General features: G+C 40.7%; 1 protein-coding gene across 1 annotated transcript in view; it reads right to left on the reverse strand.

Moving 5' to 3' along the window:
* Positions 1–6,710: 6,710 nt before the first annotated feature.
* The window catches only part of LOC113174077 (transmembrane protein 266-like), a 38,968-nt gene continuing 32,713 nt past the window's right edge, over positions 6,711–12,965 (reverse strand). Inside the window, exons 8-11 of the mRNA XM_026377756.1 lie at positions 12,675–12,790; positions 11,244–11,439; positions 8,622–8,678; positions 6,711–8,240 (exon numbers count right to left, since the gene is read on the reverse strand). Coding sequence (XP_026233541.1) covers positions 7,597–8,240; positions 8,622–8,678; positions 11,244–11,439; positions 12,675–12,790 — 1,013 coding nt within the window. The 3' untranslated portion in view covers positions 6,711–7,596. The remainder of the gene's footprint in view (positions 8,241–8,621; positions 8,679–11,243; positions 11,440–12,674; positions 12,791–12,965) is intronic.

Here is a 12,965-nt window from a genome sequence, read left to right on the forward strand (position 1 = left end):
GGCTGAAGAACCTGTGCCATTATTACCTTATTAGTGTAACTGTCAGCCGCCTGTTTTATTTTACAAATGCGCGTCTTGTATTTTATTATCGGCTGCTCTCGTCAGCACAGAGCATCAGTCATGTTGCTTATTAGTGGCTTTAACAAGAGGCCGTGTCACTTAAATGAAAAAAGTAGCACCTCTGTTTGGACCAGTCAAAACAAAGCTGTCACTCTGTGCGTGACACCTCAGCACCCACAGAAACAGTCAGCGCAGGCAGAACGGAGAAATAAAGAGAATCACAGTCCACCTTTAATATCAGGATTTACTCTTCAAACACAGACACAGTGTCAGGGTGGGATGCAGCTTTATCAAACGTGAAGACACAGTTTTGTCATTTTCTCACATTAAAGTGTACGTGTTCATTATACAGTGTGTTTTAACTCCCTGAAGCAGAGTGGAGACGATGGCTCAGCTATAAATGAATCAATAATCAATAATTGATTTATGGCCAACTATTTAGTGGTTGCAGCTGAAACTAAATTTGATTAGTTTTTTTTAATACTAATACTAAATTAAGTTTCTTTGAGTTGTGGAACATTTGAAGCAAACAGTTGTTAAATTGAGGCACACAATCCAGGCTTCAGTCGTCTTCATTGTTCACCACAGCGTTCTACTTCCTGAGCAGCTGATTAACTCAGTTGTGTCACAATCTGCCTGTTTTGTGAAGCACCCGTGTTCTCACACCTACGAGAAGCTTTTCTGTGTGAAGGAAGAGGTTTCAGCATCACTTTGGGGTATTTTATTAACAGGACAGCAGGTGCACGGCTCCCTGACCTGCTCCCTCCACCAGCTGTGAGTGTGTGTGAGTGTGTGAGTGTGTGTGTGTGTATGTGTTTGTGTAAGATTGGCAAATCGACTGGTGACTCTGGTGAACCAAACACCGCCTGCTGCTGCCTCCGTCAGCTACTTTCCAGAGGAAACTTTTGTATGCAGCTTGAAGCTGAAGGCGAGGCGGCGTGCTTTTCTGTGCTTTTTTTTTTTCTGTCTCTCAAGTGAAAAAACGTTCCTCTAGATTGACAGCGCCTTTCATACTCTATTATCCGGCCTGGCTTTTAACTCCAGGAGAACTGTGTTCACAAATTGATGCTCTGCTCCTTTGGGGCTGTAGCTGAAACATTAAATTGTACTGAAATATTCATATGTGAGTGCATTTAGCTGAGAGCAATTGATGTGCGACTCCCTAGAAGCCAGATGGAAATTTTGCAAGGCCCCAGCACACGCTGGCAGACACCCCAAGCTCAGGCCGAGGCAGCGAATGTGATTTAGTCTTGGCTACTGGATTCAGGACGACTGATGTCGGTGTCCTTTCTGGTGGCCAGAGACACTTTATGATATCTGTGCAAACCGTTTGGCAGCTTGAAGGCTGTCTAGGAGCTCAGGACAAATAATAATATAGAAAAGCAGTTTACCGGCCCACTGCCCCTCTACTCAGGCTGATAAAATCACTCACAGAAAAAAGCATTAATAAGAAATATAATGTTCCGACACACTGATTAGGGACCAAATTTAATATTAGCATGATTCTATACTATTAAAGCAATTTCTAATTTAATGAATTCACTTTTCCATCTAGTGTCAGGAAGTTGAGCACAAATGAAAGACTTAAATTAAATGTTAAATAAAGTCAAATAAAACAGAACAGAGATTAATTTAAATGATTCATTTTCACTCACTGTAGGAATTTTTGTCTCAAATCATTGTATATAAGTGACGGTAAATATTAAGTCAGGACTTTTATGAATGTGTTCCAGCAGTATGAGACTGACTGTGAATATATGTCTCCAGTACGACTCGAAGAACTGTTGAATTCGCTGCAGACATTTCCCTAAAGAGTTGTGCTTTTTACTCTTGCACAACTCAGCGATGGCTAATTTGCTGTTCATGTAGCAAGTCATGCATAACTCCATACTTACACGTAGAATTGCTGAATTAATTTTGATGTTCTGTAGATTTTTTACATTCAGCTCTTTGGAGCACAAACTGATGCAGAGTCCCATCTCCCGGAGGACTAAGTTAGTAGTGTCCTCATTGTTATCACATAACTAGCGTACATGTTGGTCTGATTGATTATAACTTCTACAGGAGTATTTTTTTAGTTTTACATTACACACACTGGTTTTTGTTCCTAGTTTGTTACTGCTCTTACAAAACTGATTTCTGTTTAATATTACTGCATTTATTCAGAGTACTGAGTTGAGCTCAGGCACCCAGGTGACAGGTCAGGATTTTTGTCCACTGACCCACTTTCACTGAAAGAAGCATAACAAGCACGACAGGGAAGGGTACCAGAACCTAACCCCATGTAAAAAATTCTGCAGCCATGACAACAGTCTCCTGAGTGGATTTCTTCCACCAAGCGACCCTCTGGATCCTGTGCACTTAAGAAGTATGTTTCGAAACGAGAACCTGAGAAGCTTTTTAAAAAATGATGTATAATTTATTTGTATTTTTCTCCTGCTCCAGAGTCTCTTGGAAGGACGTCCTGTGTGAGACGTGTTCTGAATCTGTCAGACCGCAGCAGTAATGCAGTCGGCCTCACAACATCTATTTGTTCTCAATGAGATTGACCCGTTTTAAACATATACCCAGCTGTTTGGTGCCGTGCGGCCGTATTCTAAATCTCATCCAGACACTCGGGAAGAAATCCTATTTAAAAACAAGATCACCTTAGTGTTGTTAGTGTCACTCATTGAGAGGTACAGTATGTTTGTATGTTGAATATATAAATGTAGAACATTTGCAGTTCCAGTTACTTTAATGACACCAATAGGTTTAATCATGCTGTACTTAGAGCAAATATAAAAATGAGACCAGCTGGAAATGTACTGCATCGAAACCTTTAACCTACAGTAACTGTTTGTGGTCAGTTGGTGCATTAGGAGCGAGCTGGAGACCATGACGTGCACATTATCACCAGTTTATTACGACACAGAGCAATGTTCATTTGCAGCCATGTTTCTGTCCACGTGATAAAAAGTAAATGCAACACTTATTCTCTATTTCTGTGGTCTCCACTGACTCCTGAGGGAGTCAGTCTGCTAAAAGCTCCACTGTGTTTGCCAGCTTGCATGAACTTTGTCTTCTGTTTGGTGCTGGGCAGATAACAAATAAAGAGAAAAGCCTGAATGTTTGACCAGGGTCCTGAGGGCCTGAGGGGATTCAGTGGCTCTCCTATGTTGTGGTGGACATTTTACCAACAATGGTTTAGGTTTCTTGTACCTTTAAGGCAGAAACACACCAAGCTGATGTCAAAGAATCAGTAGCGACAAAGGCCAAGTGTCAGCTTCATGTATGAAACTCTCCCTACCAGAAGGTGGCAGTAGTCTGTATTTGTTATTCCATCACGGGAAGAACAGTTAGAACTACACATATACGTACAGAGCTGTGAAAAAGTATTAGAGCCCTTTCCTGATGATAACGATGAATATTTTTTGCATATTTGTCACTCTTAAATGATTCTGATCATCAAAATAATAATACTTTATAACCAGAGATAACCTAGGTAAACACGAAAAGCAGTTTTTAAATGAGGATTTAATTTAAAAAAAAAAGAAGTCTGGTCCTATGTGAGAAAGTAACTGGCAGTAATTAGTTGCACACTGTGAACAAAGCAGCATTTACTATTTTCAGTCTACAGTTTGGTGTCAAATCCTATCCTATAGCCTTTGAAACCTACATGCAGCTGAAGCCTCTAGAGCTCCGCTGGAAACAGAAGTGTGTGTATATATATATATTTCCTCATCGGTGTGGCGTCTAACATGTTGGTCCAAAATCTCCCACAGCCTAAATGTTTAATTGGGTTGAAATCTGAAACGATTCACATCCTTTTCATACTCATCAAACTAGTCAGTGACCTCTGGGAGCGTGGTCAGCCTGGAAGAGACCAGGATAAAGGTGACCACTCAGAACAGCTTGTCCTCTCCAAGGGGACGAGGAGCGCAAACCACAAAAATACCCCACACAGCATAAGAGAGCCACTAGATGCCCTCACTGTAGGGAGGTAGTAGTAGTAGTAGTAGTAGTAGTAGTAGTAGTAGTGTTTTCCTTTCATTTGTCAGTCGCCTGTAGACGACAGTTGAGACTTTAGTAAAGGTAAGAGCAGCAGATTTGGTTCATTCTCTGTTCTTTTACATGGAAGTAGCCATTTAGGGCTCTGACTTACTGAACGGTCCAGAATATGGAGCAAACATCTGTTATTTGTAATTTGTGTCAGAAACATGAATCAATGTCTTGATATAGAACGACATGTTAAACTTAATGTACTGACCCAGATGATGCTCGTGCAGTCCTCTCTCTTATCACAGTGGAACGAAGGATAGAACCTGACACACTAGTTTATTTAATACATGTAGCATTACTCATAGTTTACTAAAATCAAATTATTGTTTAAGATAACAACAAGATGACAAGTATGATTTTAAGGGTCATTTGATTTTGCCATAAAGCCACAGAGTAATATTTACTATAGCTAATAAAATGCATTATGACAATATACACAGCTAATTCATAATGGTAATTAAAACGTAAAAATGATCTTTGCAACTTTATTATTGGGAACATAAATCTAATATCAGCCATCAGACTGTTACTTCTGTTTTATGATTTAACCAAAATAATTTTATTTTATTGGGAAAATCATTTTTCCAAAGTCAGCCTGTTCACATAAAGGTTTAACAGAGAGTTTCCAATAGTTTATATTAATGGAATAATTTCTCATAGACACTGTTGCTGCAGGGATTTATTTATTTTGAAGAAGGAAGGAAGTTGTGACCTTATTGTACCCGGAGTCAGTGCAGATGTAAATCTCAACTCGGTTAATGAGAAGGAAAACAATGATCATGTAATGTTAATGCAGTTAAAGTAACTCCCTCTGTGCCATTATTAAAACATTTCAATTATTAAGTGTCTAATGGTCACTGTTAATTCACTTATCTTCCCGCGAGCGTGGCAGGGACTGTACTTCTAGTTTCACTGGAGACATCCCAAAAGCAATTTACTTCTTAGCTCGTCTCCTAAAGGTCTGCTCAGTGTCCCCGCCTGTCAAAATTCAACTCTTAACTCAGTCTGACCTGGTGTGATACGTATTGACAAATTGGGTTCATATGAATCATTCAGACACATTTGTCATGTACCCTTTAGCTGGAAAGGAAAGATATTTGGCATCACATACTTTGTGTATACTGCCTTTATGATGTACAAATCTCTGAGTGGAGCGAGGTGGACTCTGAACCGTAGGTGTCGTCTCCTCTTCTGCACAGCTGGGTGAGCTGGAAGGAGTTCAGCTTAGAGGCACAGCACGTCCGCTTGAGGCATTAATGCCAAGGCAGCTGTGACAGACAGAGGTTGAGCCAGGGTTTGGCACACACGTTCAACAACAGCCGAGTTCATTATTTATTTACTTGTAGCGTGGCGTGCGATAGGGGTTCTTGTTTGTGTAAACGAGACCGAGGTGACAGCTTTAGTAAATACTGGGAGGCTGCAGATCTAGGTTATCACCTTACATGTCACTGGGTTCATTTGATTTGATTCTATATTTAGGTTGTTCCAGAGCTGGGTTGTTGGTACAATTAGATTTTTTTTTTAAATATTAACTAATGACGAATCTTACACCATGTTACTGTTTTTACCACATGGTTTTAAGCCTGTGAAGAACAATAGTGTATTGCTGCTGGTCCGTATTTAAATCGATTAAAATTCTCATCGTCTAAAAGAACATTTTAGATTAGTTCACCTTACTGTTGTTTAGCCAGGTTTTCACTTATCTCCCAGTTTCTCTGGTCATGATCAACTATTCATCATCATGCTTTAATAATTTAGACTTAGAGTAAATAAATGCTCCTAAAGTGGTGTGATAGACAATTTACTAATGATTTGCATAACGAAGCTAAACACACAGATAAAAATGTGGAAACAGACACTTGTGGTAGTTTCTGTGTAATAACTATGAAACTGCTGTAAAATGCAAAACTACCTGTTTTTACTTTATTACATGGTGAAACTGTACGAGCAGTGATAAAGATGGACGACATGTCAGCTGAAGTGAGGCCGTTTTAGTAAAGACCAAAAACCCCATTTTTTTATATAGAGAGATGTAATATTTCATACTGATTTTTACGTTTAGTTGGTAATTTTTTCTGATGAGTCAGTTCCACAATGTTTCCTGCTGCTTTTATCTGTTCTTTAATTATAGTAATCACCATGATACTACTTTATTAATGGGTTATTAATTAGTTATTATTGACAAAACACCGTTACATTGGTCTATTTGTGTAAAACAACCAAATATTGATCACATTCGTTCAACTGCTACAGCAGTATTTGTAATTGTCCCTTTAGTCTCTGTATTTACACATGAATTAAACAGGGTCACTAAACTGCCTCTCAGATCTTACTGCTCCCTGTGTTGATAATTGTAACCAACAGCAATTAAAACAACCTGGACACGATTAGCTGATGTAAATCATCTTAAATCATTTAGATTAAATCATGTTCAAATAATGATGCTAATGAAATAAAGTGTGAAAACGAGCCCGAGAGAACAAACTGAATTTCTGAGTTTCGAAAATGCTTCAAATTGGCTTGTTAACAAAAGGCAGTGACGTAGGAGCAGTTACAGAAATACTAACTTTTATTGTTGCTATTTTGATTCAAATGACAACACCTGCATTTGGCAATAACTTCCTCCATATCAAGTTTTACAAAAAGTGTCAGTAAACATTTAAAGTGCAAAGAATTTGCTTGCCATTTAGGGCACATATTTTTTAAAGGTTCATGCTACAAGCACTCCAATCTAGGTTCATTTGAGTAATCCAGTCACTTACCTGTTCATTTCACCCACACAAATAAACCCTACAAAAACAAATATGCTTTTCAAATCGAACAAAGAGATGACAGAAAGGTAAAAATGATGAAAAAACACTGGCTGTGTTGATTCGCTAAGCCAATCTTACAGTTTGTACCCTGTGGCTGTTTGAACAGAGAACAGCAAGTTGATATTACAAACTAAAAGAAAACATAACGAGAAAGATGCGATAGAAAACACTCATTGGAACTGCAGAGTTTAACAGTGTCTTGGTTTGCAACACTGTTCAGCATTTAGGGTTTTGTTCAATGTAGGCTTGAATGGCCCTTTGCTGGTTTTAAGTCATGCACAGTTCAGTGCATTTAGGACATATTCAAAAGTGAGAATTCCTGATGAAGAATGTGTCCGAGAACACATTGGACACCCCGCTAGAGGGATGGTATTGTCTGTTGTGCTATAGGAGGGCGTTTCTGATAGAACAGTAGAAATTCGTCACATAGGAACAAGAGAGGTTGGTCAGTATGGCAAAGGGCCTAAGAGTTCTTATTGTTATTAAGTTCTACTATTGACTGAACATGTCAAGTTAAGGAGAGTCAGTGTTAGCTGGAAGCAAAGGCTCAAGCTTGATCTGAATTGGCTAAGACTGGATTTACACAGCAACCGAAAGATCCAGTTTTAGAGAGTCCCTCTCGTGAGATATATGCCAAACAGAGAGGCAGTAAAAAGAGAAACTGTTTCTGTGTAAATGTAGTTTATGTATCTGACATGTGCCCCAGAGGTGTGTCAGCTGGTCCCAGGAGCCGGTACTTCTCCTCCAGGGACGGTTCAGTGGTGCTGCCCTGCAGGTGGATCAGTGGCTTGGTCTGCAACAGCACGCAACCCTTTCCCCGGCCTCGCCTCTCCTCTTGGTTCCTGCGATTGAAGATGTTTATTCTGTGGTCCAGTTCAGGACTGGCCTTTTCTGAACCTGTAGGACTTGGGAACTTAAGGTTAACAGGGTCCACTGCCAAGCCCTTTTGAGCAAGGCAGGAGTCCTCAGACAGGGAGGAAAGTAGCTCCTGCACCACCATGCTGGGGTCCCTGCATGGGTCCTGGCCTGAGAAGGAAGCAGGGCAGCAGCGATGAGAGCTATAGCTCTGACTGAGGTCCTGAACTGTGCTGCTGCTGCTGCAGTCTGTCAAAGACGAAGCCGGGGTGTGGCTGCTCAGGCTGTGGGGCCGGGCCGTCAGGCTGCCGCTGGACCGCGATATGCTGGTGGAGACGTCACTTATAGCACTGCCCACCCGCTCCATAGAAAGCATCGGGTTTGACTGGATGGGATTTATATTAGTGGGGAGGTGGACGTCAATGGCAGCCGTGGTGATGATCCGGGTCCCTAAGCCAGGGGCCCCCGCATCTTGAAAGATATTTAGAAAAGTCAGACGACACAGATAAACCTCAAAAAAGTCACAGTAAAGAGGCACAGCAGGGGACTCTGACCAATGAAGTGTGAATTAATTATGCTGCTGTCTGTTCAACAGATGAAATGTTTTAAATTAAATGTAGTCAGAACAGTCGTAACAAGATTCTTTTGCTAGGCTAAAAATGTTTAAACTACATTTAAATATTTCATCAAATCTTCTGAAAGGCCAGAACTAGTTAAGTACATAACCAAACCAAACTATTACCAGCTTAAAACCAGTCAAAAACACTTTTTACAATTCACCAGTTAGCTTATTTTTTATATTTACTGGAGTTATGATGGGGTGCATAGTAATGACTTGTTCATATTTCTTACCACTGCTTGCTTCACTGTAGTATTGGCTGATGTAGTTGTTCATGTCATCGTGCACAACTGGACACGAGTTAAAACAAAAAGAGAACAAAATGATTTGTTTCAGTTGACAAGGCTCCGACTTAAATGTTGTATTTCATAGTTTTCTATCTTTACATTCCTTGTTTTTTTTTTAACCCTCCCCACATTCTTGATTACTGCAGATTAACATACTGTCACCTACTAAATACATGGAACTGCTGTAAAGAAACATTAACTGCAAAAGATCAGAGGTGTTAAAATACTTACAGTAGATATTTACTGAAACCATCGGCCAACAGACCAAACCATCATCATTACATTCAGATTAAAGTACTTACACATCAAGTATATGCTATTACTAATCCCAATACTTCATGTAAGTAGCTAGAAAGAAGGACTTAACAAAGATACAGTTATTTAGTCATTATCATACTGCTGTTAAATAAACTTCTATGCACTTTACTACTTTCTGAAGACCCAAAAGCGTAGTTTTTACAGACCCACTGACTTGTTTGTAGCCTGTCATTATATAAAGTATGAGTAGAAGTGTAAATATTGAATATTAGCAGTAGTATTCTGTGACTAGAATTGGATTTCACGCCTCTTTATCTCTACCTTGATCTATTTTAGTGCAAACTAAAGTATTCTCTACGTTTACAACATAGTGTTGACATGAGATGACTTCTGCCCCAGGCTACAGGTGCTTTATAGGCAAGTGGTCAGGATCACAGACTGCTACACTGTGCATTAGCTACATCCTAGTGCACCAGAAATAAACAGGGACGGGGTGGGGTTGGTTTCAGGGATGAGGGAGTGGGAGCTCTTTGTTCAGCCTCTGATCACTCCGGTCTACCGGGCCTCAGTGTGCGTGGTGAATGGCTGCGATCTGCTCGCTTGATTGGTCTTGAGCTCACTATCCACTGGCTGAGTGCGAACCCAGAGTACCCTGAGTGCTAGCCCCTGTCCCCCGGGACATGCTGCAGACTCTGATGGGTAATTTCATTTATTTTTCAGTCTAAAATATTAATCCCCGAGCTACCCCTGGAGAGGAAGCATTGCACTCACTAAAACAAGACCGAGACAATCACTCCACAATTAATAACCCATGAGTCTTAAGAAAAAAGAATGGGCTGTCCAGCATGAATAAAAGGCTTCTTCTGCCTGTGACAGTGAAGTTACCAGGCTGTCATCTATCTGTGAAAAGAAGAGGTGACATGCTGAGGTGCTTTTAGTTCAAATCTAAACTATCATTTTGATGGGTGAGTCTCACTTCTGCACCACACGTGAAGTAGTGAGAGTACACCTCACTGCAGCTACTGTTTTATATTATAAAGAATCTGCAGGAACTTCATGGCTTTGAACAAATGTTGCATGTATTGTCGACCACAGAGGGTTTTAGCCACTTCAGTCAAATTGCTCTATGGGAATATTAGCCTGTTGGTTTATTTAGATACTCACAGTCTGCTGGGAATTAATCCTGACTCTGTTGTACTTTGTTTTATGCTAATTAGCAAATATTTCTTATTATTGTCATTGTGACCACTGGGCATTAGCATTTAGCTCCAAGTCTCACAGAACCATTTAGCATGGTTTGCTCTCATCTGTTTGAAAGGACAGAGTGTGTATTTCTACTCCACTCTACTGTCATTACTCACTGAGAACTCCACCGGCTCATTGATTAACACTGATTGTCAGTGGGTGTTCTTTAATCTACATGGTTTGGTACTTTGAGATGGTTAAACCATGGCTCTCCTGAGACAGACGCTCTTATCGAGAAGACCATTGAGACATTTTGTGCAATACTGGCCGATCAAATAAGTTGGAGTTGATTTGTGTTGACCTGATTTGACTTGAGCTGTGGTCTGCGTGTTCATCTCTGTGACCATGTTTCTGTAAAAAGCCCCACTTGTTCCCGAGAGCCAGATTTCCCTCTATGCCCTTGAGGTAATTTTGTGGCCACATTGGAGCCTCCTGGTGCCCTATTGTGGTTTGCAGGTGAAGGGAAACAGATGTTGACAGGAGCCCACTTTTTTCCTAACAAGACCCAAAGCACAGAGCACTCTGTACCTGAAACAGCCCAGTGGCCTCGGCTGCCTCCACTGGCCCCGCCATGAGGGAGGTGGTAATAGAGATAGTTGGGGCATTACGAGAAGCCCATGCAGGCTGACGTGGTGTCGGAGAACGTGCTTGTTTTCTCCAGGATTCACCACATCCTAAAAGCTTTTTTGCCTTTATGTTCAGTTCAGAGCACCTGCAGTCAGACGGGTGTCGTGTGTGAGCACTGAGGGGCTAAGAGCCTGGCCTCGAAGATGCTCCAGGGCTACTGCTCCAGATTAACTGTACACTGCTCTGGCATCAGGTTCACCTGATGTTACACCACTAGAGACTTTTTGTTCCACATAATTATGTACATACAGTATGCTGCGCCTCTCTACTGGTTTGTCACGCTGCTTCCTCAAGCAAACACTGCACCTGGCGTGGTATGCATGCAGATTTGCCTCCAGTATTTTAAATGCGTTCGTCTTATATGCTGATATTTTCAGTTTGAACTTTTCATTTCTGAACCAGTACCCTTCAACCCCCTCCTTTAAAGACATACTATACCTGCAGTGGCATGTGGCTCCCTGGGGTTCCTCTGGCCACCCTCATCATCAGACTCCCCAGGAGTCAAGCCTTCTACAACCTGAAAACTCCTGCCCTGTTTGCCCCATATGTGGTGGATCTGCATGGCTGCTTCACGTTCTGCCGCAAGGTCCAGGTCCTGCTGGGCCAGATGGGCCCTCAGCTGCCGGATCTCAAACTGGGGATAGTTGAGTTGTGGAAGAGGAGAAAAGTAGAAGGTTAGTTGAATAATAATAAAAGAAGGGCAGGTGAGGAGATGATTTTTGATTTTATTGATTTAATTAATCTTTGAACTTTTGGCCTTGAACAGAACCACAGACAGAAACCACCGGAGCAGTAAAATGAGTAAAGAGACACTGTACACGCTTCACATACAGGGGCCACGTATCACTTTTCTTGGAGCAGAAACCTGTATTCCTAATGCGACTACATTCAAATCACATAAACATTCAGGATAATGTATCACCTAAGTGCACATTAAATCCATACCTGAAAATCTACTGCCAGGACAATTTGATTAGGTAGAATTTTTGGAAGGATCTGATCATTTCCTTTATGATGATTTAATTATTTATTCATATGTCTCTGGCCTCAGACCTGAACATAGTCTCCATCATTATTTACTGTAGTCTTCTTTTTCCCTATCCTGTGTGTGTGTGTGTGTGTGTGTGTGTGTGTGTGTGTGTGTGTGTGTGTGTGTGTGTGTGTGTGTGTTCTCAGAGCTGTCCTGATGAAAAACACTGTATGTGGAAAGTCATGACCTGTTTGTGAGGCTCTGCTGCCCTCATCTGGCAACAGAGAAAATATCACTTTCAGTAAGTGTAATCTGAGTTTGAGCAGCCTTAATCGGGCCATTACTGCCCTGAAGCATTTACAATGATAAATCCACAGTCAGCTTTTTAAAGAGTAAATAGCTATATTCAATTGCAATTCTATGTGACCATAAAGTAGCTATAACTTGACAATAAAGCACTGACTGAGAAATGAATGAGGCACCACATGGGCCTGTATGTGTCCACGTTGACAGTTTTTAGTATTATACACATATTCCATGAGTTAAAACGTACTCTTGTAAAACATTTCACATGTTGGTTGTGGATTAAGCCCATTTAGTGCTTTTTGTGAAAAAGTATGATTGATTTTATTCCTGTTATCTAATTTAAACAAGATAATTTTGGGGACATGCATTGGGACCTTCAGCCTGAATGTGAATTTAAATAAGTAAGTAAATCACTGTTTGTAGACAGGATCTACGTTGCTTATTAGAATTTGTTATTCAAGAAGAGATCGGAACTGATGTTGTGGTGATTATAGTTTGTTATAAAGTGAAGAAGAGCTCAACAGACGTTTGTGCTGTTTGTCATATAAATACTTTTAAGTCAACTGAGTTGTGTTTTGTGTTTTTTGACTCACAGCTTGTTCCTGGCAGATTTGAGTGAGACGTTCCAGCTGCTCCTCTCTCACAGCCTTGGTCTTCTCACACTGCTGGATCTCCAATTCCATCTCCACTTTGACTTGAAGAACATAAGCTAATGGAGGAGGGGGGGGGGGTGAAAGGTGCAGAGTTAAAACATAATAACTGTGTAGGTTTAGAAATGAAATCACCAGAAGAAGTTTAATTTTAAGAGACATCTAAATGAAAGAAAAGTCCCTCTGGTCAGACAGCTGTTAAAATACACAGATCAAAGGTCAAAGGTCAGGGTT

Source organism: Anabas testudineus, chromosome 3 (genome assembly GCF_900324465.2).
Source record: "Anabas testudineus chromosome 3, fAnaTes1.2, whole genome shotgun sequence".
Taxonomy (NCBI): Eukaryota; Metazoa; Chordata; class Actinopteri; order Anabantiformes; family Anabantidae; genus Anabas; species Anabas testudineus.